Below are 24465 nucleotides of genomic sequence, written 5' to 3' on the forward strand. Positions count from 1 at the left end.
TAGCTTGTGTGGGCAAAGCAGGTCTCAGATCTCATGCGAGGATGCACGAGGTTCACAATGCTTGAGAAGAAGAAATGATTTACCTGCCTCTAAGGGGGGTGGGGGTTCTTGTTTCTCTGCTTTTTCTCACAGTTGTCTTTAACGTCTCTCTTCAGGTCTGAGCTGCTGGATGTGAGGATGCTGTCTACAGGGAAGATTAGGTGGTGTTTGTGGGCTCCGCTGGTATTACTGGCCTTAGTTTCTGGTGTCCCCAGTAAAGCACAGGATATGGGTAAGTGCTCTCCACCCCCCCTGCTTCTTTCTCTTGTTTCAGGCCTTCATCCTACACCCACCCTGTCCCCAGGTGATTCGCTCTCAGTCTCCCCTGATCTTTACCCCTCATCACTCTCCTCTCCACTTCTCACCTCTCCTCATTTCTCTGCCTCCGCTCTTTTCTATTTCCACATCATCTCGCTCGTTTGATGTGCAGGCTCACTCCCCTCAGATTACACGATCGCGTCCCCACCGTTTCACTCAAGTCTTTTGCCAGATCACACACATGTCAGAGGGGTGTAATTCATGCACGCGCAATGGTTTTGCGTCATACTGTGATCAAGCCGCCAATGCACAATGCTCCCGCAGGCTTTGCCTTGACACTTTGACTCAGTAAAGCTTATTTAATCAACCTAATCTCCTACACCTTCAACAACACAACACACGCACAGCGTCAGCATGCTGACACACCTTTGGCATGCTGGCATCGCTTTTTATTTTCAGATCTTATTTAAGTGTAACACTTTATTCACTTTCTTTTTACCACACTTTGTTAAAAGCAGCTTTAGAGGGAAAACTGGTAATTCCCAGATTTACGATCTCTGTTTGCACTCAAATGTAAACTAACCGAAACAAAAAGATGTCAAGATTTACTTTATCTAGAGGAGGAAGGGGTGGGAATTATTATTTACAGCTGACAGTCTGTGTGGAGCTCAAAGCACACCTTAATTATCTGGCTAAAGATCAAAAGAAAAGGACCCAAGGGGACACTTAGCTGTGTCTCCTTTGTGTGCGTGTGTGTTTGTGTGTGTGTGTGTTTGTGTGTAAGCAGAAGCTGTTTTTGCAGTAGGACCACACAAAACTGTTTTAATCTCCACCGTTTAAAAATGCAGATAAGCTTCAAGTACACATGTGCATTTTATGCAATTTGAAAGCAGTTCCTTGGTGATGTAATCGTGGTGGTTTTTCTCCAATCCTTTCCTGTAAAAATCTGAATGGATCCGCAGACGATTTGTATTCCAGCACTGCTTACTCTTCCTCCTCCAGCCTCTCTTGCCGTTTCTCTCTGCGTATCTGTGTTCTCTCCTCCCTATCTTAATAGAATTCTCATCAGCAGGTCTCCAGGTCATGTTTTTCATTGCGGGCAGGCAGAAATGAGAGGTGACAGAGAAGTGTAACAGCATAAATTACGCTGTTATTTGATCCCACTGAATCACGGCCAAGTATGGATGACCCTGCTGACACCAGGGGAGCGTGCCCTCCTCAATCCCCTCATTAGGGACATGTGATAGCCCTTCAATTTAGGCTTCTCTGTCCCCTACAAGCTGCAACATCTGGTCAAAGGGGATTTGAGTGTGAGGATTAGCGTGATGGTTGTTTGTGTGTACAAAACATAAGTCTGGAGCTCATCAAGAACTCCCACTACCAGAGCGGGTCAATCCAGGGAGGAGTTTCACCGCTCGAGCAGTCACAAAGTCACCATTAACAGAAGGATGTTATTATATTATTTTCTTTTGTACTGAACAGGAAGTAGGTTTATTTTAGGTTGTAATGGACGGTGTGTTGTAAACCTTGCAACAGGACCCCTGGGATGGTTTTAAAAAAGGGTTAAGATCGTTGGCTCGGTCACTAAAGGGAACTAAGTGTTTGGACTACATTTTATTTAGTCCAATCCAATACAAATCATGTTGATATTTAACTACAAGAAAAGGTCAGTGACCAAAAGGGTGAGTGAAATATTTCTAAAAGAAAATGTAATGACAGATCACAGCTCCATTACACTATTAAAAGTTGAATTTCTATCTCAGTCAAATTGACTATCTCCAAAAGGTTGATTCCCACATAAGTGTTTTTTACAGATTGGGGATTAGGAAATAATGTATATTTTGTGTAAAGGAGGGTTTGTTTGTTTGCCGCTCGATCGTTCTCGGGGGAACAGCCGTGACGCTGCTCCCGCTGTAGGAATTGATCAACGTGCTGTGCACTGCATTGTTGCACTTGTTTGTTGGTTTTTCCTTTTTTCTTTGCTCTAGCTTCAACTTTAGAGCCACTCTGAGTGGGGAGATGTAAATTGGTTCCTGCTCAGTAAATGTAAATGTTTCCTCCTCAGCGCTCAGAAGGAAGCGTCCCAGTGCCTGATGTTTGTATCTTTAATGCAGCACTGGCAGAAGCCTGATAGATAGTGGAAGGATGCACGATGGGGGTGGATTGCCACTCTTATGTTCAAAACAGACACATTGTACCCTATTATTAAACAAGCCTTTATCTGTGTGTTTATGGGTCTGCTGCCGTGATAGCTCTCCAAAATATTGCACAACGATGTTTGCTCTTGTTTACCTGCTTCACAGGTTTGTGTGAGTAGTGAAGTATCCGTAAAATATGATGGCTAACATTTGTCAGTAACTTGGTTATTGCTGCCATTAAGTGGGCAGTATATATACAAGTATACATTTCAGAAATGAATGAGAAAAAGAGATGAAAAAACTGTTAAATCATTCAGATCTTGATGACTGGGACCCTGTATAACTTGGAAGAAGCCACTTGGCACTAACTGTTTCAGGAAACTCTCTGCAGGAGGCTCTGGTTTTACCCCCACTCATTTAGGAACATGGTAGAATGCTCTTTAATTTAGAATTCGAAGAGAACTAATACAGGATAAACCCCACTGAGATATTCCGTCCACTTTATATGCATGGAAATGGCAAACTAACTGTATGTGTACTGCAGCATAGGCAGGAATAAAGTGTGCCAGGTGAAGTGGCTGAGGTCTGAAGCGGTGCACTTTAAGCCTTTGGGAACATAGAAACGTTCCCAAAAAGTGGAAAAGCATTTAAAGCCTCAAGTGACTCTGTCTGGAAGGATGGTAAAAAGTTGGGAATTCCACATAAACATCTATTCAAAATAAAACTTTCAAATCTAACAAGACGAAATAAGCCTGAATATTGTTCTTTTCTATGTTGATCGGGGACTGTCAAACCGCGTCAGCCGGCTGCTCACAGGATCATCGGCTGCTTTTATGATATTCAGTCAATCCTTACGAGGGATTATGCACACACACATTGTGCAGCGGCAGAGAAACAGCTTTCAAAGGGAAATGATCATTTACGCAGGTGCAGCAATGATAGAGAGTAAAAAAGGAGCAGAGAGTAGTGGGAGAAAACAAGAGGTGTGTGCGCGTGTGTGTGGGGAGTGGGTGTGTATGTGGCGGGGGGGGGGGGGGTGTGTGTGTGGGGTGTGTGTGTGAAGGGATTAAATTCATAGATGTGTTGGGGGGGCTGCTAAAGAAGTGAAGTGTTCCATGAGAGTGAGATATCTACGAGGTGATAAAAAGGGAGGTGAATAGAAAAAAGGCAGAGTGGATTTTATTTTGGCAAAAGGAGGGGTGCACGTTCCAGCAAGCCTGCATGCACATCAAATGACACATGCGCGCGTGTGTGCGCGCGCGTGTGTGTCTCCCTCATGTACAGTACGATCATGTTGTGACAGTACAAGCGAGCGGTTGTCACCCACAAATCCTGAGCATTAGTGATGCTACTGTAGCCTGGATGCTGTCTGGACAGGGGGGCTAATCTGCAGAGAGGAAGACATAAACAGGGAATTTGAGAGGAGGTGCGGGAGAAGACGAGGAGGGGAGAATGAAACCAGCAAGAAGGAATCAAATAAGGTGACAGCTACGATAAAATGAAGAAGGATAAAATGGATGGGTGTGGTGAAGAAAGGGGGAGATGGATGGTGGAGGCTTTGGGGAGCTTAGGAATGAAAAAAAATATCTCGAAAGCTCAGGAAATACAAAAGAAAAAAGGGGAGGAAGTGAAAATGAGATCTGGCAACGAAGGCAGCATGAAAAGTAGGCAGCATCCAACAGGAGCTTGAGCCCAATGAGGAGTTGGGAAAGTTGCTCCAGATGAGACGAGGTGTGGAGAAAGCTAATCCTGAAAAAGAAGAAACCAGGCTGTCAGGCCGCCCGTCTTTCTCCACATCCTTGTCCCCAATTTTTTCTCGTCCACACTTCATACAGTCTCAGGCGAGTCCTGGATTTCATAAATAAGTCTCCTTTGAAACCGCCAATCAAACACGGAGTGAGAGCAGGTTAAAAGCTATATTTAAAGAAATACCTGTGATATTTTTTTGAGGCTCTGCTGTAATTTCTCCTCATCGAGGTTTCAGCCGCTCAGACGACTTACAGCAGCCAAATGTTGTTGCGTGGGAGTAGCTGCCAAAGTTCTGCCAAGTAGCCCAGATCACATTTACTGCCTGGCAGGAGGATCGCGCACGTTGAAGTTTGGGGCTTCATTGATTCCTGTGGCGACTCTTCCAGATGAATGGCTCTGGTCTGTGTGATATACTGTTACGCTGCACATGCGCCCTCCTGCTGAGGGTCTTGGGGCACACTATAGCAGCAAATATTCATGCAAAGCGATTTATCGTGTGATCCAGAGGGAGCATATCTAATGACCTTTCACAGAGGCATCTTGGCACGCGGAGTCAGAAGCAGAAGTGTGCTTTTGAGCGATGTTCATGGCTCTACAGTGGTAAACAAGTGGTTTGTGAAGGGTAATTTATATCAGAGACACTCATTCACAGCCACTGGAGCTACTCTGTCCATTTTTATTAATCACTGTTTTCTCTGTGGATAGTCCTCAGTTTTACAGACCTTTGCACGAGTTGGTTCATTCAGTTTCAACATGTTATAATTCTAGGTGCAAGCGCATGTGAGGATCTATATGTGTGCATTCATTTATAAGACAACGATATTCGAGGCAATTTTCACCCACTTATTAGTACCCTTCAGCCGCCGCCTTCATTCATCCACTATCACGCACACAAGAAACGACGCTGGAGTAATGATCAGCTCTGAGAGTGACTTGAATTATTCATAGACTCTTATTGTGTGGTGTAATTACACTGTTTCATCCTGTGCATTTTGAGTGTGTGATATACGTGGTGCGGTGATTATTTAAGGAAAGAAGTGAGAGCTGTGTAAAGGTGCGCTTGGTGAAGCAGCATCACAAGTTCTGCTGGAGAAAACTTCGAGTCCCTCCTCACTATGCTGAACTTTTGTTTCTTTATTTGTTCCCAAAGAGATAAACACAATAAAACTATACTCAGAAAAATGCAAAGACAAAGCTGAATTTCTCTCCACATCGATATTCTCCAAATATCAATGACATCTTCCCGCTTTCGTCCTGCAACAAAAGCATCCGGTAACAAAGCGTGGAGAGTAAACGCCGCGCTCTGATGTGTCACCACCGATGGGAGCTTTTTTCTTTTTGCTGGCATTGAGAAAGATGGAGGTTTGTCCTCATCATCCAGTGAAAGTCCTGCACAGTACCCCTCAGGTTTGTCTGACCCATTTCACCCCCCCCCCCCACCCCCCCACCCATGTAGTTTCTCCATAAAGGCTGATGCAGTCGCTACCTGTCAGCACACTCATTGATCTCGTCACTTCCAATCCAAGGATCAGCATCAAATCAATGAAGAGGGCAACAGTCTCTGCAGCTTTATTCGAGTTGAAAGGGATTTGTTTGATGCCCATTAATTTTCCACTGTTGTCATCAGGCTGTTTGGCCAACAGGAGGCAATTTAGGGTTGACATGTTCACCTGAGTTAGTGCTGACAGGTAAGGTGACAGATTTATGGGTGTAGATGCAATAAAGGAGCTGTGGGATTTAGTCTTTACCTGGTTCAAGTTACTGAAATGGTGATATGTGACATACAGGTTGGTGTCAGAGACTGTAGTTTTCATCTGAGGTGAATTTGTAGCGTTCTGCACTTCTTCATGCCTGGCTTAGTGCTCTGATCTTTTTAAAATATAGATTGAACCAGTCAAATTCTCAGCTTCCACGGCTGCTGTCACCATTTTTAACAGACCACTGCCCACATCACCCAGAGTCTGGAAACCCTTCGGATTCCCTGCGGGAGTCATTGGATTTCATTGTAAGATCAAGCACATCAGAAGATCCCGTTTGTCACATCATTTTTCCATGAAAATGCATCTGATCTGAGAATTTGACTGGTGCTCTTTTCTTTAACATGCATCTTCTGGAACCTTTTTCTAGTTCAGGGTTGAACCGCTAGCCCTTTTTACAGAAAGTTCACGCTCAGCAGCAACACAACGCTCATTCTGTCAGCAGCAGCTAAGACACGAGAAACTAATGAGACATAAAACACAAGCAGCAGCACAAGCAGAAGCAAAGCTGACAAAAAGCTAAAAGTAGAAGCTGAGATTTCTGTCACAATTACCCGATAACTCCTGTGAAGCACCTTCACACAGATATTACTGCTCAGCCAGGTCTGGCACATGTCAAGTCAGATGTGAAGTGTACATCAAACACTTCTGATGTGACAAAAGTAAAAAGGGCTACTCACTTTATTCTGCATTAACTGGTGGAAGGAAATAAACTGCTTGTTTGAGCCACATGTAAATTATTTGTAGTCATTCTCAGATATACTGGAATATATTTAAATTTGTTTTAATTGACGCATTGATTTTGCTTTCAGTTCCAGCTCCAAGAAGACTGCGTTTCAAAGTGCTGAGCTCAAGCAAACTCCTTATTTCCTGGAAAGAGCCCAAAGGAGACTTTGACAGCTATCTGTTCCTCTACAACAGTGTACCAGGTAGGATCATTCAGCAACACATACACTTGTAGAACATGTTGATGGAAGGATTCAATTATGCAATGTTTTTTTTGGGGGGGGGAGGGGCTGTCAGAAAGGCACAGCAATTTAGTCCTTATCAGTTTTAATTTGAAGGATTTGAGGAAGAGGCTCCTCAGAGCTGTGGAAGTCTCACAGTCCTTCCTTCAACTCTGCCAAGTTAGAGACAAAGTGTTTCCTGGAGTGTGTCAGCAGATTTGAAAATGCAGGGCTGATAGGAAGCAGAGATGACAGGACCTACAGCTTGACAGAGTTCAGTCAGGGACGGGCGAAAGCAAGGGCATCCTTAGCAGTTGCTCATTCAGCATTTAACTTCATTATCGCCGGGTGGTCGTGTGGGTATGATGGATGTCTGACATCCGGCTTTTTTCCCCCTTTTTTACGAGTAACCGATGATTACACAGACGCAGGGCATGACCTCGTCTCTTTCTTGGTGTGCGGAACAAAGTCGGTAATCACCCCACTTCTCACTGATGTCCCCTTTTTTCAGCAATCACAGCGAACCTTCCTCCACAGTCTCTCATTCACATCAGTTCCTGAGCCTTCCTGCATGCATTTATTCAGTTTTAAAGCAGCGCTGAACACAGCAGAAAATTATTTCACAGCTGCCGTAAAAATGAATTAAAAAGAAAGACTCAGTGCAATTCTCACTTGCCAGAGAAGAATAGAGTCAGATCATGGCGATTAAAGCAGTGCAATCAGAGATGTCCTTGTTGCATGGGTTTCATAAGGACAAAGACCTGTCCTCTCTTCTGAGGTACTGCCCATCTAAGTCATAATAAGAACATAATGGGCTGATGAATTATATGACAGATGCCATGGTGACAGGAAAAAGACATTTGATAATATTCCATCCATTTGGCTGTTAATAGGACTCACTAATCAGGGTCGCAATTAGAGTTTTTAGAAATAATTTAATTAATTTGGCCTTAAATTCAATCTAGCGAAACAAGATTGTAACTATAACCACCAGGGGGCGATCGCGACGTGCTGAGGCGTGTACCTAATTATCGTGGGTGTAATTATCTCAGGTACCGACAGGGGGCAGCGACGAGCCCAAACCGCACTCGGAAACATATTCGTGAAACACTTCAAAGGTACGATACAGCTTTCATAAACTTCCCAGTTAAGTTCCCAAATAAAGCGGCCAAAGTTTTATGATTAAGGAGTTTACTTTCCAAAGTTAGGACTGATTATTTGTTGCCCTTGCATTTAACAGCGTCCCAACACGTAGTGTCATTGTTGCTAATGCTGGGAAGTGCTAAAGAGGCGACTTTCACATCACCGTGCATGGCCATCAATATAGGATGTAACACTTGTTGCACTTACTAAATTAAGTTTTTAATTAATAGCAACATTAATGTCTTTATTTTTGGGCGGGCCTGTGTTTCCTCCCTTAACCTGCTGTCCTAACCAGTGGGCTCTTCCCTCCACTGAGGGTGTCATTAGTCACCTCACTGGGGGCCAGGGGCCAGGAGAGCTGAGGAAGCACACGAGACACCTTTATCGATGGCTGTATCGATTGCAGGGTCAGCAAAAGGTTGAAATAAAGCGATAATGTGACCCTTTGGCCCGTTAATGATTTAGTGCTACAGAGATGACACACAGGTACACTCCAAAGAACATATTTTAGGGGCAAATTATTTTCCTCCACTGAGTCGACTGCTTTTACCAACAAGTGTCACCAACACTATCAATCAGGGGGTTAGGATACGCTCTTCATGGGTTTTTCCTGATTATGTTATATGTGCTACACTATCCCACACATAATAATATATTATGACCCCGAACATGATGTGGGACGTTAGAATTGAAAATATTAACCGGCTCCTCTGTGGAAATAAACTCCTAATGGTTCGTTTATGTGAGGATCTGATCGTGCTGGCTGACCATTGATCTTCATTTCTGTTTTCCAGGTGGGCAGCAGAGGGAGATCATAGTATCTAAATCTGACACGAAGGTGTTGATAACAGACTTCAACCCCTCTAAGGATTATATTGTCAGTGTGAGCGCTGTCAGCGGCACTGTGCAGAGCAGACCCCTCCAGGGGAGGTATAAAGGTATACATCTTTCCTCCTATTTCTGATTTATTTGTATCAATTTCTCCATTATAGGTTTTATCTTGATATACCCTTATCTAAGCATTGTCCTTATTAGAGGACAAATTCTCTTTAAGAACTCAAAAATAACAATTTCTTCCTTTTGTGATGAATCTCCCTCTGCAGCTGAAGGAGGTGAGAATGCAGGTGGAGGCAAGACTGAGCCCCAAAGGCAGGCAGAATCAGTTGCACCTCCTGAGGATGCCAACGAGATCGTTGGAGGTAGGACGAATGCATGCAAACACTATTTCCAGAAGAGGATGCTCACATAGGCAGAATTATGCCCAGGTGCTGGTGTCGCCGTTGGATTGTTGCTGGGTCAAACCCCCCCCCCAAAATATTTCAGTTTGAGAGTCAAACTCACCAGGATTTCCAGCAATACAGCAGTCTGTTTACCCAAGTAATGATGTCCAAATCACCTCTGTGGTGCTTTGTGGAAAAAAGGGACACTGCGTCGTACAGAAGGAGACGGTGATATTAGCGGACGAATGACCCACACCATCCATTTGTGCCTCTGCGGTCGCCCATTAATCTGAGCTCCATTCCTCAGCATGACCGTCTGGCTTTTCTGTTTGCTATCGTAACCAAGTTCTTTTGGTTGGCAGTGTTCATGTCCTCACATTTAAATGTCCAATATTTCAACCTGCAGTGAAATGCGAGAAAAGAAAAGACGCCATTCACTGTCGGCTTGCGAGTATATGTGTCTGTTCACTGAGAGACCGCCCGCCGTTGATGTCTTTGCCATAAATGCCGCTGCTGCGGGGAGTCTTTGGCTATAGACCCTTCTGTGTGTGATGTGGCTTGCTGTGTAAGGTCAGGTGTGTATTACAGAAAAGCGAAACCTGTCATTTTGCAGACATGAGGCTGAAACTGATGAACGTCTCACAGCTGCTGAAGTGTTACAGTTCCTAAACAATCGCACAGGTTGTATCAGTTCAAATCTCCTGCATTTTTATGTATATATGTTTTTTTTGCAGAGTGATTATTTCTGAATATAGTTATCACCACAGTTATGCTATGCTCTGATTTTTATAGGCCACAACCCACATATAATATTTGTGCACGCTAGATGAGCCCTGGAATGCATTTAGTGTTTAGTACTGAATGGCCCTGTTGGAAAAGGACACACGCTCACACATAATTGAGAGAGAGAGAGAGCAATTAGACATGTTATAAAACTTATTTACAGCCCATTTGCATCCTTGAATGCATAATAATTTGGCATGATGTTAGTGAATCGGCGAATTTAATTTTGTCTCCAGTCTCTGGTAACACTGGAGATGTTCAGTGTCCAAACTGAGCGGCTGCGCTATTCACAATAAAGAATGTAGGAAGGCATCTTTATCAGATATGACAAATAAATAGAAAACAAAAACAGCCTTCTTCTGAAGTGAAGAACATTCCTCTGTTGGGCACCTGCCACAGATGTTCTTATGGATTAGGTGTCAGAAATCGATTTAGTGGCAATATTGTAACATTTTAATTCAGGCGGCGCATTAATCTTTACAGATTGTGTGACCTTTAGAGATGCTTGTTTATGGAACGCTAAATTATTATTTTATTCTGTGGTCAACCTCTCGCCAAGCTTTGGAATATATTTTATCTCCGATATTCATAACTGCAGAGACAAATATCAACCCCTCACCTGGATAGTTTGACCTGACATGAAACAATAAACTCTGCACTTACACACACACACACACACACACACACACACACACACACACACACACACACACACACACACACACACACACACATTCCAGTGTTTGATGCTCTTCATCTTCCTCCCTCCTCCTCCTCTTCTTCCTGTCAGTGCTTAGATTAAACGCTGGATTTCCTTCGGTCTGCTGTTATCAGGAGCACCCTTAATTTGTGGCTGTAGTGGTGACCTTGCTTGGCGTTCTGCCCCCTACCTGTTAAAGATTGTGATAATATCCTGTGTTTTTGCCTTGATTGTGCATTCGCCAGCGTGGGTGTTCAGTGTGTGCTGCTTTGTGTGCTGTAGTACGGTAGCTTTTTATTGCTGTCCTGTGACTGTCTCCCTTTATCTTCCTCTCATCCTGCCCTGCATGTATGTGTATTTATGTTCTATAGCGATAAATCCAGTGTTCCATAGAGCTACAGAGCAATGTTGTTGTATGCAATCCCCATTCGTGGGTGTGTGTGTGTGTGTGTGTGTGTGTGTGTGTGTGTTATCATTGCTAACCATGTACATCACTGCATGTTCATTGAGTGGCTGGGATTTATGCCTGAACGTGTTTATAAGATTTTCTTTTTTGTGAACAGCTCGCTCAAACACTCGTCTCGGTTTGTGTCCATTTTTGGCAGAGGGCTCTTTTTGGTGAGCATGCAAGCAAGAAGCTTAGACACGTGTTTGCTCGATCTTTTTGTATGGACAGGCGCGTTCTTTTTACAAAGAACCAGCATTTTCAGCCATGGAGCAGAGTTATTGCAGCAAGTTGTAAGGTTTTTCTCACTTATAAAAGTGCTTCTTCTGGAAACACAGCAGAGGTCATTTCTGTCTGGCCTTGGACTATTAATGAGTGACTGGTCTGGTTCTGGGATAGCAGAAAAGGTTTTGATGGCAGTTTTAGGCAGAACTTTCCAGCACTGATGACAACACAAGTGTTGTTCTCGGTCCATCCTTAAACAGTTTATGATTTAAAGCATTGGTCAGAGAGCACCAGGTCAAACTCTCAGTTTGAATAGAAATGTAGTGTATTCTCACAGATCCGAGCAGTAGATTTTGCTGCTCACTGCGGGAAATGTTTCAAATTCCTTTTCTCCTTGAATCAGTGAGTGGAACCGTCTGACTTTTTCTTTTTGCTGTGTCATTGTCTGCGGAGAAAGGCAGGATAAATAGAACCGCATGATCAAACAAGGCAAAAAAAAAGAAACCCACAAAGACTGTACAGTGTAGATCGGAGTATGACTTCAAATTTAAATAATTGTCATTGCAAAGCAATTCAAGCTCATGAATTCACTTCTGTGAAATGTCAGAGTGTCACTTAAAGTTATTTCTTCACTGTGAGGAAATTCAGTTAGCATATGTTTCATCCTTCAGTTGTGTTATTAAAATCTAATTTCAGCCCTTAAGGGAAGGATTTTCTTAGATGGCTTCTGAAGACCTGCAGAAGTTTGCTGGATGCGGGGGTGCGAGGCCCAGTAATGCAATAAAGCTACGATAAGATCGTGGTTGGTCTGGCTCGGAAGTTTGCTCGCCTCGTTTGCTCGACAGATGTCGATGCGATGGAGTAGGAGACCAGTCCGGTCCGTACAGACATTTTGAGAGGTTCGTCTCCTGCAATTTTCACAGTGACCAGAGCTGAAGCAAAGAGACACGATGTTTTAGAGAGCAGATCTGGAGAAATGTGGCTGCCTGGGGTCCCACATAGCCCACACAAGCCAGGGGTTAACGTCAGTCCGGGGCGAGTATCCCTTTATCAACGGAGGAATGTTAAACTTTGGCGAGACGATGTCTCGTCTGGCTCTGCATGTGCTGTCTACACACACGCGGGACGCTTCTGTTAGCCGAAAACGTTTCCTCAGCGTTTCAGAGAGGTTTGGGTGATGTTGCGGGGAAGCTGCAGACGGTTGCCCAAGGCTTCACAGCCAATGACACAGTTCTCTGTTGGTGAAGGGTTTAAATGTAACTTGAATTTAATTTGGCTCGGATTGAATCAAAGACCTATTAAATTAACCACTGTTGCATTGTTCTGTATTCTGTATTTGCTGTAATCACGTTACAGTGCAAAGCTTGTGAATGGAAGCTATTGACATGTAACGTATTTGTCCTTTACAGTAAAAAGATGCATTTGCCTGTCATTCATTCATATTTTCTTTCTGTATATCTAACAACATTTTGAGGTTAAACCTAACAAAACCCAGCGTCTTTGCTGTTTTATCTCCACTGCTGCTGGGTTTTTATCTTTTCAAAGTCAATAAAGAATTCTTCAGCCAAGAATAATAAATGCAAAAGCAAGAACAAATCCATTATTACAGGATCTTTTTGTGTTTCCATCGTAAATAGAATGTTCAAAAGTAAAAGCCGCTATTTGGACAGCTGCAGTTATAGATTAGAAGATGTGTGTGTGTGTGTGTGTGTGTATGTGTGTGTTATAGTTAGAAGATACTGCAATTCACTAGCTAATCCAGGCTTATTGCTACATTCTCCACAGCTCCCCCACCTTTAGAAAATGGCCATTTGAATTTTGACAAATATACCGTATTAAGGTGCAGACCAGAATGAGAAGATGCTGATTATTACCAACTGGACATGGATGCCAGTACGACTCGACTGATTAGACAGTTGACTCGACAAAAATTGATAAAGTAAATTAAATGAAGTGGAAATGAAGGCACGAGGATGGAGGAAAAAGTCTCCTCTTCCATCTACTATCGCCTTTTTACACACTATCATCGTCTGAGTGGAGAACTGCTACACACATGTGCTCCACACACACACACACACCACACACACACACACACACACACACACAGTGAGACAGACTCATAGGACAGATGTTAAAGTTGAACTAGAGGCCAATGAGATTCGGTTGACGCTCCCAGCTCATGACAAAGAGCAAAGACACGTTCCTTCCATCTGCTGAGGGTAAATCACCCTTTTATTTCAAACTCTTTTGAAATAGCATTGTCATTATTTCAGTTTTGGCTCAATCCGTGCATATGTCTTATACGGTATTTACCATTGTGTACACTATGGTGATTCATAGTCATCTCTTCGTATGCTCGTTTATTTTGCTTTTACTTATCGCACTGTTTGTGCAGAGGATTACCATTTAAACACAAATATCCGTTTTTATGCTAGCATTATGTTGGTTTAATTCCATCCCTCCATTTTTAATAATGCTCAGTAAGCACATCTAATACACAATAAACATACTGCATGATGACATGCAACATTGAATGCCCTTTATTTATATCGTGCCCTAGATTGCATTAAAGTCTCCCAGAAAAAGAAATGTTGCGGCAAATACACATTTTTAATATGAGCCAGTGAGCAGCGTGAAGGGCAACGGAAGGGTAGTGTGAGGGAGAAGTGTATAAGAGGATGCATTAATGTAAACCACAATGAGGGGTGAGGCGACAAAGAGGGCACAGAGAAATTGTGCTCCACAAATGCAGGTTTAATTTCCATTTGTCTTGTCTTACGCCCATCACTGGAAGTTGTGTTTTACATTTTGCTTTGGACCGCAGCCATGTGCTGAGTTATTCCATTGAGATCAATTATGAAATGTGTGTGCACGTGTGTGTGGTCTCAATGCTAGCCTGGCTTCTTTCTTTGCCCTTGACTACAGTAAAGCAGGTGGTTCATGGCTGACTTGAGCTAATTGTACAACGGTGGCTGCGTGTCTCAAATGTAGAGGTAAATTCACATCATTAGCTCCAGCTTCATCTTTGCTTCTCCATTGGACCCTGTTTTTGCTCATGAACGTCAACAGAACTTCCACGACACTCTGCCAAATTTGGGCAGCGCTGCAGGTGTTGCCCAAATGAATACAACTTTCATATGCACCCAATTGCCATGTCATTAAATTAGAATTGTATTATTTTTCTGCACATCCGGGTTGTTTTATATTACACACTTAATTCCGTGCACAGGCTTCCCCTGGGCTTTTACGCTCTTATTCTTTCCACGTGGTTTGTCTCATGAGCTTTGTTTCCTATTCCTTTGAATCCTCTCCTCGCCTTCGTCTCAGATCTTCCCTGCTTTGTGAGCCCAGTATTTGTGGTTGCTCAAACACAGCAGACCTTGACCCTGTTGTTGGCGCTGCTCGTTTAGGACGGTAAAATCAACCACATCCCCATATTTTCGAGAAAGGCTCATTCAGTGGTCAGAAGAATGCGGTTCGGTGGTTGACATCATTTGTGTAACATAGACAAATTCTAGCTTTGCATGCTTTTCCAGGATTGTCCGGGGGCTCGGAATAACTAGTTTAGCAGCAGGAAGTTGGACTGAGAATATTTCCTGATTGTGTCACAGCAGCAGTTGGATTTAGCTGACCTGTACTACCATAGCAACATGTGCTAAAAGATACTAAGATGTGATAAAGGCTTGACTGTTGAAAACGGTGTTAAGTTTGTCAATTCTGATTGTATATTATTCAATAGAATAATATACAAACACACTTTAGTTTGATTCATATTCTGAGTCATTTGAAATCTTTAAGTCATAGTCTAACACAAATATCACAAGAGATTTAGTCACTTAAATCTATAGTGGATTTAGTCGACTAGAATGTATATCCAGAATTTCCATTCATTAGAAATACCCAACAATTATGGTTGAATAGCAACTGCTAGTCTAGAATCCCTCCGTATATGGAACAGCAACCAATCTCTCTGCTCTAAACATTAAAGCTGTATTTCTGGATGAGGGGGCTGCAGATGTTGCTTCCAGTTGGTGTTTTTCCCTCTGATTTTTGCTCCACACGGAGCGTCCTGTTGTCCTCGCTGTCACGTTCTTCGTCTTAGTTGTAAAGCCTGCGCTGACATTTCTGTTTTCTTCATGACACATCCCTTTGCACTCGGACCACGTAGTAGAGTTGCTTCTAACGACTCGGTTGAAGCCAGTTTTGAATCCGGTGCTCTTCTTCCGGAGAGATCCTTCCCTTCCCTCACGAAATGATTTCGTCCGGATCTCTTCTCCATTCAGCCCTCCCCAATATTTCCCTCTCCTTTTGATTCAATTACTATTTTGTCATATTTTGTCAAAGTCTTCTTCATTGTAGCTGACTTTTTAGTTCGCGTTTGTTCGGTTTTCTTCGGTGAAAAAGGTTTGTTGGCGATTATTTTTCTTCATACTCTTTATAAAAAAAATAAACGCTGCTTAGAAACGAGTGTGAGTGTGAATCAGAAAGTGAGATTAGACAAAGCTCAAACAGCAAAGGAGGAACTGTGTGGTGGATGTGTTAGGTCATGTTTTACGCTCTGCATACATATGGAATCGGCACTCTTAGAACCTGGTAGAACCCAAGACAGTGGATTAAAGATCAGCACAGGCAGAAGAGTCTCTGGTTGAATGACACAGACCGTCTATAAGATCTGTCGGCTTACATTTTAAAACCCAGCAGATCTCTCTCTCTCTCTTTCTCTATCTCTCTCTCGGTTACACACACACACACACACACACACACACACACAACACACACACAGCAGTGCAGACTCACATGCACTCAAACCATCAGGCACACAAACTCTCACGTAGGCCTGCAGGTCTCAGAGATGAATATGAATGTTTGTGCCTGGCTGAGTTGGAGCTCTGCTGAGAGCCACTGAGCTAACAACAGGTGTATCAATGTGCTGCCTGTCTGTCCTGATTGAATAAATGGGCCAATAAAACAAAGAAAATATTGTTTGTGGAACATTTCTGTAGCGGTGTTCCTGTAAAGAAGCAATCTTAGACTGGATAGAGGTAAGCGGGGGTTTGCCCTCTGCAGTTCCTATGGTTTTATTTCTCAAAAACAGGTTTGTTTCTCAGCAGTTGACAGTAAACTTTGACCCTTTTACCTTTCAGCTCCAGACCTGAACAAATACTACTAGAATGACATCAGTGTGAGTTGATGAATTTAAATATTTCAGGTTATTTTGAAGCAGTAATGGAGCAGTTGATCTGGAATAAATACTAAATACTCACAAGCTAAAATGGATCACATATTAGACATCATCACAGGATGTGAATTACAATCACTCAAATTGCAAGTAATTTTGTGAAGCCATAAGCCTTTTTTTAAAAGAGTCTGTGGCTCAATGTGATGGTTTCTGTGAAAAATACGTGATAAGAAAAGTAATGAGATCGTTGTAATGACTCGATTCATAGACCCATCATCTATTAATTGTATTTACAGATGTTAACTTTATTATGTGGTTTTGGGTTTTATTTATTCCTATCTTTTTCAATACTATCTGCAGTCGGTCTGGCAGAACTCCCAGCAAACACACCCACACAGGAGCAGATAAAACAGACAGGATCAGGCTGTATCGGTTTCAGGTAGTAATTTTGAACAATAGGACAACATCAAACTGCCTATGGGCAGACATTAGATTATTCACAAATCACAGCAGGTATGAAAATGGCCCCTTGTTATTCATTCTGCAATGATATAATAAGGTAAAAACATGCTCCCCCTGCATCATATTAAATCAATCCACTAAAGAGTTTTCTATTGTAAAATTAATCGAGCCATCAACCATAAAATTGCATTGGACTTAAAAAGGGAAAAAAGGTCCAAGTGCTAACAACTGGTCTTGTCTTGGAGTTGAATACCTCTTCAAAAAGATAAGGGACAGGTTCTCGGTGATGGTGGAACTGCTGCTGTGCCATTAATCTGCATGTCGGTCAGCATTAACCAGAGCCTCTAACACAGACACAGCGGCTGCGGAAATAAAACCCAACTAGCAAGAGATTGGTGTGACAGCACACTCCGCTGATCCTCCCGCTATATATGGTCCAGTGATAAATGTGAGCCAGCAGGAAAGAGCTCCTGCTAATGAAATCTGTGACACTTGTCCTGGGAAAGTTTTAAGCTGACAGCATGTGATTAAAGGCATGCTGTACATACACTTCGGTTTACCACCTCTCTGTTGGTTACTATTGTGCCATGTCTGTCTACACTCTGGGTTGCAGCCAGTTAACGGTGGCGTCTGACAGTGCGCTCCCATATTTTACCTCCATTTTCCTCTCCCATGCAAGTTAATTCAATTGTAACGCAGCCACTTATTTTTTTTCTCTCCTCACAGCTCTGCACACTGGGCTCGGGTGTAAAACACGGCAGCCTGCTCTGTCACAGACGCCAGGTGGACGGTCTGTCCGATCGCGTGCTTGCGGGCCAATTCTGCATTGTGTTTTCCCAATTATGCGCTTAGTTAAAAAGGTTTAATGATGACTGCGCCTCCTCTAATCAAGTCTCTCTATGCAAATATAGGGTTCAGATGTAGTTCAAGCAGCCGTTTGCAAACATTAAATATACAGTATGTTACAAATCTGCTGATTCAGCTCCATTATGAACGTTTGGGCAGTAGTAGCTTGTTTGTTTGAGTTCTGCATTGTTAACATTGGCTCAGTTTGACTCGCCTACTGGTCTGTCTTCAGCAGAGCGGAGCCGATCCAGTAAAGCTGTGCTGTGAAACAAAAATGTGCTTGTTTGTCTTTTAGATTTTTTTAGAGTTAAAATATTGAGTAGAATTAATATACATGTGAGCTTTTGGCCTAAAGGAGAAAAAGAACATTTACTGGTATGTGATAGGAAGAGAGGTCCTTAGTGAATTATGAAGTGGGTTGCTGAAAGTTCCACAGACGTGCCAGTATGTCTCTTGGCAAGTAAGAAAAAGAAAAGCAAGAGCCAAAAAAGAGTAACCAAAGACTGACAAGAGTTGCTAGTCTTTATCTGCAGTATTTGATCAAACAACAAACACAGTGGGTGTCATTTTTCCCCCCTTTGCTTTCACACCATCCCTCCCTACATGAGCGCACAGCTCCCCACTGTTCCCCCGATAACTATGGCTAAGGTGTTAGATGAGATGAGAAGGCACAAAGGGAAGATGAGGACAAAGCATGGAGAATATCACATGGGTCTGGAAGGAGCATAAGGGCTGAGTAGTCTTGTGTTGAGGCAGAGAGGGGTTCAACAGCTGTGAACTTGTGTTCCTTTTCTATCTCTTCTCGCCTGACTAGACTCTGCTTTCTGGGTGTATATCTAATTTACAGTAGCTGTGACATTATTGCCTGTGGTGTTTGATTTTTGGATTTGTTTCTAGTGAAAGTGACAAGATGTTATGCAAGATTCTTAGATTATATATATTATAAGATCCATTTATAATTATAAACAACTATATCATAGTCTGTTTGATATTGTGGCAAAATAAAAGGGGGTTTTGAAAGTGTGGAGGCTGTGAATACGTTGTAGCCATGTGACTCCCACACTGGAACAGGACAGTCGGACAAAAGCTGTAATCTGTGTAAACACGGGCCACTGGCTGGAATGAGGTGTGTTCCAGCATTGAGAGCTCTCCCCACTCTCTGTTGTGGCCAGTAATCCCAGCTCTGATCATCTAAATGTGGCTGTTACAAACTTTCTGTAAAATTTATTCACAGGACGATGTGGTTTAATTTAGTGTTAATAATTTACTTGGGATGGCCAAGGTCTACAACCCTGCCTGAATCAATGCAATCTAACAATATTATTAATGCTAGCAAATTTTAAAACATTTATTTTTATAAAATATATACTTTTAATGAGCTCTGAAATAAATCATATGGTCGAGACATTTGCTGCTTTTGCCAACAATTGAGATCTTTGCTACAATAAGAGGGAAACCTAAATTATGCACACGTTTTTAAAATTAAAAATAAATGGAAAGAATCATCATCTATTTGTGATTTATGAAAATACACCAGTTAAAAGGTATTTTGTATTGAGCTCATGGTCTCTCTTCTATCTTCATACCAATCCCGATATAGCCTCTTGTAGCTTAGATGTCCTCATCCTTTATGGGCCTTCATTACTTCGTTTATTTATGTAGAATCGTGAAAATTGTACTTCCTGAAGTAGAATTCTCCTGAAACGCCACCAGCAGGTTTTCATCAACCTTGTTAGCCCCTTAAGTCTCCTTTGGCTGGCATCTGTAGCAGATGGATAGTTCAAACAGTCAGACAGACAGAGACGGCTGACAGAAGGCTCTGTCTGGAAAAATCACTTCTTGAAATTAAAGTCTTATCATTATTTTGAAATTTGGTGCTGACACGGTGTTGGCCAGAGTTCAATAGAATTCCAATTATCTGGACCAGCTAATAGGAAATGAACAGGTATTGAAGAATTTCCATGGTGACGGTCAAAGAGTCAAATGCAATTATTACGACAACCAGTGCTGAGTCTAAGGGTTGATGTATAGTGCGTCAGCTGGCTGGATAGGCTTTTAACCTTTTAAATGAATATACATTTGAGGACAGCAATGAAGAATGATGATTGATTTAGACTTTTATTTTAATGCTTTTCATGCATTCAGACACAGATGTTAGGGTTTGTCAGCAGTACGTGGACAAATTTATAGTTTTAGAAATAAACAGCTATGGTATTCTGATAAATTAACTAGGGAAAGTGTGTATGAGCATGGAGTTTCTTTCCAGTTCAACTAATTTAACTAAACATTGTTTAGTTTTATAGGAAGCTTATATTGAAAGCATGTATTGTGTAATTTGCTAAAAATTGTTTTCTACATTTTTTGTACGTGTGTTTTAAATAATAAAGAAAGTTTGAACTCTGAAGAGTGAGTTGTGTTTTTTGGGGGGGGGGGTTTGTTTGTGCATTCTAAATTTTGACTGAGGAAAAAAAACATAATCATTTTATTTAATATTTATTTTATTTAGAATGTATTATGCAACACGCCTCAGGTTTTTGAAATCAGTTTCTGTTTTCCTCTTTCTTTTTAGTTGATCAGTTTGTGTGCCGCACTGAGGCCATTGCAGACATTGTGATCTTGGTGGACGGATCCTGGAGCATCGGCCGGCTCAACTTCCGTTTGGTCCGCATGTTCCTGGAAAACCTTGTAGATGCCTTCGATGTCGGCATTGATAAAACAAGGATAGGTGGGTATCTGCTGCTACTTTCCATCGTGGACAGATGGGTGAGCCTTGGAAGCTGTATGCCCTCCTAATGTTTGTGTAAATTGAGTTTCCTTAATACACGTATATGAATTTTTCATGTGTTTGTGGGTTTGTAGGTCTAGCCCAGTACAGTGGTGATCCCAGGATTGAGTGGCATCTAAATGCCTATTCCACTAAAGATGCTGTCATTGATGCTGTCAGGAACCTGCCTTACAAAGGTGGAAACACTCTCACAGGTGCGGAAAGAGCTACCCTCATATGACTTACTCCCCTCCCACTATTACCGTACAGCTCCTGTTCTTATTTTCCCTTTTCTCTTTTCTGAGATCATTTTCTCTCTTTAATCATTTTGTTCTTCTTCGTTACCACCTCCCTCCCTCCGTTACCCTTGCACACATTACTTTCTCCTCTTTCCCTGTCTCCAGGACTCGCTTTAAACTTTATCTTGGAGAACTGCTTTAAGCCTGAATCTGGCTCACGGGAGGGGTTGCCCAAGATCGGGATCCTCATCACCGATGGGAAGTCTCAGGATGATGTCATACCCCCCGCTGAAAGCCTGCGAAATGCTGGCATTGAGCTGTTTGCTATTGGTAAGTCTAAAAACACCGTGAACACCGTGAACACACTGAAACACTCCCATGTCAACAAAACTAACTGTCTGATATTTGCTCTTTCCACTCCAGGTGTAAAGAATGCTGATGAAAATGAATTGCAGTCAATTGCCTCACCGCCCGAAGATACTCACGTGTATAATGTGGCTGATTTCAATGTCATGAATTCAATAGTGGAGGGACTGACCAGAACAGTGTGTGAACAAGTGGTGCAGCAAGACAAGGAGATAAAGCAGAGTAAGGGGTCAATAGGGTGGGGAGGATGAGAAGCTGTTTAGCATGAATAATATCTTTATGCACTTGAGAGTCAACTGCTCCACAGCAGCATCCAAATGAAGCTACAGAGAAACATTTGAGGTCAAGATTGATTAATTTCCCTCTGGCTGATGTGACTTTGAATGGCTGAAGACGAAGTGAAGTAAAACTGGCTTTAAACACAATAACAACCCCATAAGAATGAGTTTCTTTCTATCCTTATTTTTATGTGCAGTGTCAGAACACACAGCAGAAACTGTCGGGGCGCCACTTGAACTGGTGACCTCAGAAGTGACGGCGCAAAACTTTCGGGTTTCGTGGAGCCCCGCCCCTGGAAAAGTGGAAAAATACAGAGTGGTTTATTACGCTGCTCGAGGAGGAGAACCACATGAGGTGCTGTATTGACTATGTTTTTCTTTACAAAGGCTACAAAATACCTTTAAGTTTATAGAGGAAAAGCTGAGGGCGTAAACAACCAATAGAAACACATTCATCACCGTATAAAACTAAGAAATATTTGTGTCATCGCAAGATGTGCCCGTGTAGCCGGAGAGGTGTTTAGGCCTGAATGCACTCTATTTTCCATTATATTTACTGCACCAGTGGGAGACTCGGGCCTGAGGCCACCTGAGCATCATATGGATTGTTCTCAGGTTTAGTCTGGGATGCTGCAGGCATCATTCATTCAGTTTTCTAGCTTTTATCCGTTTGTTCACAACTCCCCTCCGCATCTCTGTAGACAGCTGAATCTCGACCCTACTTGATATTTCCAGCACATTTTACCACAGAAACTATTAAATCTATTGCTTAGAGGGGGCTTTCAGGGACCAGATGGTCTGGACCAGCATGTGAGAACACCTTTCCAGCTGGCTCCTCTCAAACTGAATCTGTATCACAACTGTCATCCGTTTAGATCAGAATGAAAAATATAGTTTTGCTTTAGACCCTTGTGCTTTATTGCATTCAGTAAATTATTTGTTTTTGCCTCTCCTACCATTCTTTCAATCTTCCTCCATTGTCCTGTCTCATTTTTCTTCTTCCCCTATTTACTGACACTCTTTATATTTTCCTGCCATTGTTATTTTCCTTTTCTTCCATCCATCCACACACCCAATTTCTCTTTTATTCAATCTGTCTTTAACGGCCCTCTCCCTTCCTGCTCCCACTCCCCTTACCCCAGGCGGTTGTGGATGGTAGTGAGACGTCGGTGGTGTTAGGCCATCTCAGTTCGCTGACGGAGTACCAGCTGGCTGTGTTTGCTGTCTATGCAAACGAGGCGAGCGAAGCTCTGAGAGGATCAGAAACAACATGTACGTTTGCAGTATCAGAGATCAAAATGCAATAGTGGCATGAGACCTGCACTTGTTAAACCAGACAAATATCTGTTCAACACTGAATCCTGATGCAACATTAGTTCATGAATCGCAGACTTTGTGTGCAGTTACGTGTATGTGGTTAAGTGGTCTTTGATTGAAGTCTTTGTGTGTGAGTGTAGTGGCTCTTCCCTCTGTGACGGGTCTCCAGTTGCTTGATGTGACTCACACTACCATGAAAGCAACATGGGACAGTGTTGAAGGAGCCTCTGGATACATGTTGCTGTATGGACCACTTATAGAAGATGGACAACTGAATGAAAAGGAGGTATTAAGCCTTTCATGTATGAATTATGAGAAGCTTTGCCAAGATTTTAACTGGCCATCAACTGGCACTTCATATACAACAGAACAGCTTTGGAATCCCTGTTCACTATAGTGACCTCTATGCATGAAAGGGTTAAAACAAAAAGATACAGATTGCACTTAAATGCTGCATTTGTTTGTGCCTCATCTTTTTATTTCATGAATGGAATCTATTTATCTGTAGATCAAGTTACCTGATGCTGTGACGCAGCTGGAACTTCAAGGTTTGAACCCTCAAACCGAATACACTGTCACTGTTTATGCCATGTATGGAGATGAAGCCAGCGACCCCATGACCAGCCAGGAAACTACATGTGAGTACTTTAGATAGAACAGCATGCAATTTTCAGCTTTGGTTTCTTTTGAAGTCCCTCATTCTGAGCATTTATCAACCCATCATCCTAAATTCACATCTCCCTGAAGATCTGAAGATCAGACAAGAGTTCAAAACTCAGGCTGGAGAGCCCGAACCTCAAAGCACAAAGACATGGCAGCACAACAAACGCTTTCTTCTCCTTGTTTTTAGTGCCGCTGAATCCTCCCAGCAACCTCCAGTTCTCAGACATCACTCACAAATCTGCCCACATTAGCTGGGACCCTGCATTCCCAGCGGTCAAAGGGTACCGCATCATGTGGGTCAAGACAGACGGGCTAGTCATGGAAGAGGTGTGTGTGTGGTGTTTGTGTCTGTGTATCTACTTTAATAAAATGTTATCAGCTGATTCTATAATACACCACAAGATAAAAAAGCAATTTAAACATAAATCAATGTGGAATCTACTTGTGAATTATATCGTGGCGTGTCAGACACCAGCTATTTTTATCAATAGTCTTATTACAGACACAATAGACGATGTACTTATGCATTGTAGTGCAATTGTGCTCTCTTGTCTGTCTGCTGTGTAGGTGATGGTTGGAAATGTGAACTCCTATGACCTCAGCAATTTGATGTCTTTGACGGAGTACTCAGTGGCCATCTCTGCTCTGTACAGCGAAGGGCAGTCGGAGCCTCTCACAGACGGATTCACGACCAGTAAGAATAGACTGTGTTTTTGTTTATACGTGGAATAACAAAATAATGTTGCCATGCACAATAGTGTAGTAGAGTGCACCAAAGTGCTGTGTAGTGTAGTGTAGTTATTCTGAGGTCTTCTACTATCATCTGTGTTTTACTTCCTTATCAGTGTTTCATCTGAAGACAAATTTGTCTCATTTTCGAGAAAATAATTACATCAGTCCTTTTATAAGGCACACCATTTCCTTCTAAATGCCACCCAGGGTTGAAT

The 24465-nt window shown here is 42.4% G+C and overlaps 1 protein-coding gene across 5 annotated transcripts in view; it reads left to right on the plus strand.

The window, feature by feature from the left end:
- The window catches only part of col14a1a (collagen, type XIV, alpha 1a), a 71846-nt gene that overhangs the window by 9029 nt on the left and 38352 nt on the right, over positions 1–24465 (plus strand). For 2 of the 5 annotated variants that reach the window (XM_057046305.1, XM_057046304.1), the window contains exons 2-16: positions 156–271; positions 6754–6870; positions 7941–8006; positions 8826–8969; positions 9135–9230; positions 20461–20616; positions 20751–20870; positions 21060–21224; positions 21318–21482; positions 21736–21893; positions 22681–22810; positions 22996–23141; positions 23364–23493; positions 23706–23845; positions 24086–24212. In XM_057046305.1, coding sequence (XP_056902285.1) covers positions 178–271; positions 6754–6870; positions 7941–8006; positions 8826–8969; positions 9135–9230; positions 20461–20616; positions 20751–20870; positions 21060–21224; positions 21318–21482; positions 21736–21893; positions 22681–22810; positions 22996–23141; positions 23364–23493; positions 23706–23845; positions 24086–24212 — 1954 coding nt within the window. In that variant the 5' untranslated portion in view covers positions 156–177. The remainder of the gene's footprint in view (positions 1–155; positions 272–6753; positions 6871–7940; positions 8007–8825; positions 8970–9134; positions 9231–20460; positions 20617–20750; positions 20871–21059; positions 21225–21317; positions 21483–21735; positions 21894–22680; positions 22811–22995; positions 23142–23363; positions 23494–23705; positions 23846–24085; positions 24213–24465) is intronic. The other 3 variants (XM_057046310.1, XM_057046308.1, XM_057046309.1) reach the window with 2 other exon arrangements.

Source organism: Takifugu flavidus, chromosome 10, assembly GCF_003711565.1.
Source record: "Takifugu flavidus isolate HTHZ2018 chromosome 10, ASM371156v2, whole genome shotgun sequence".
Taxonomy (NCBI): domain Eukaryota; kingdom Metazoa; phylum Chordata; class Actinopteri; order Tetraodontiformes; family Tetraodontidae; genus Takifugu; species Takifugu flavidus.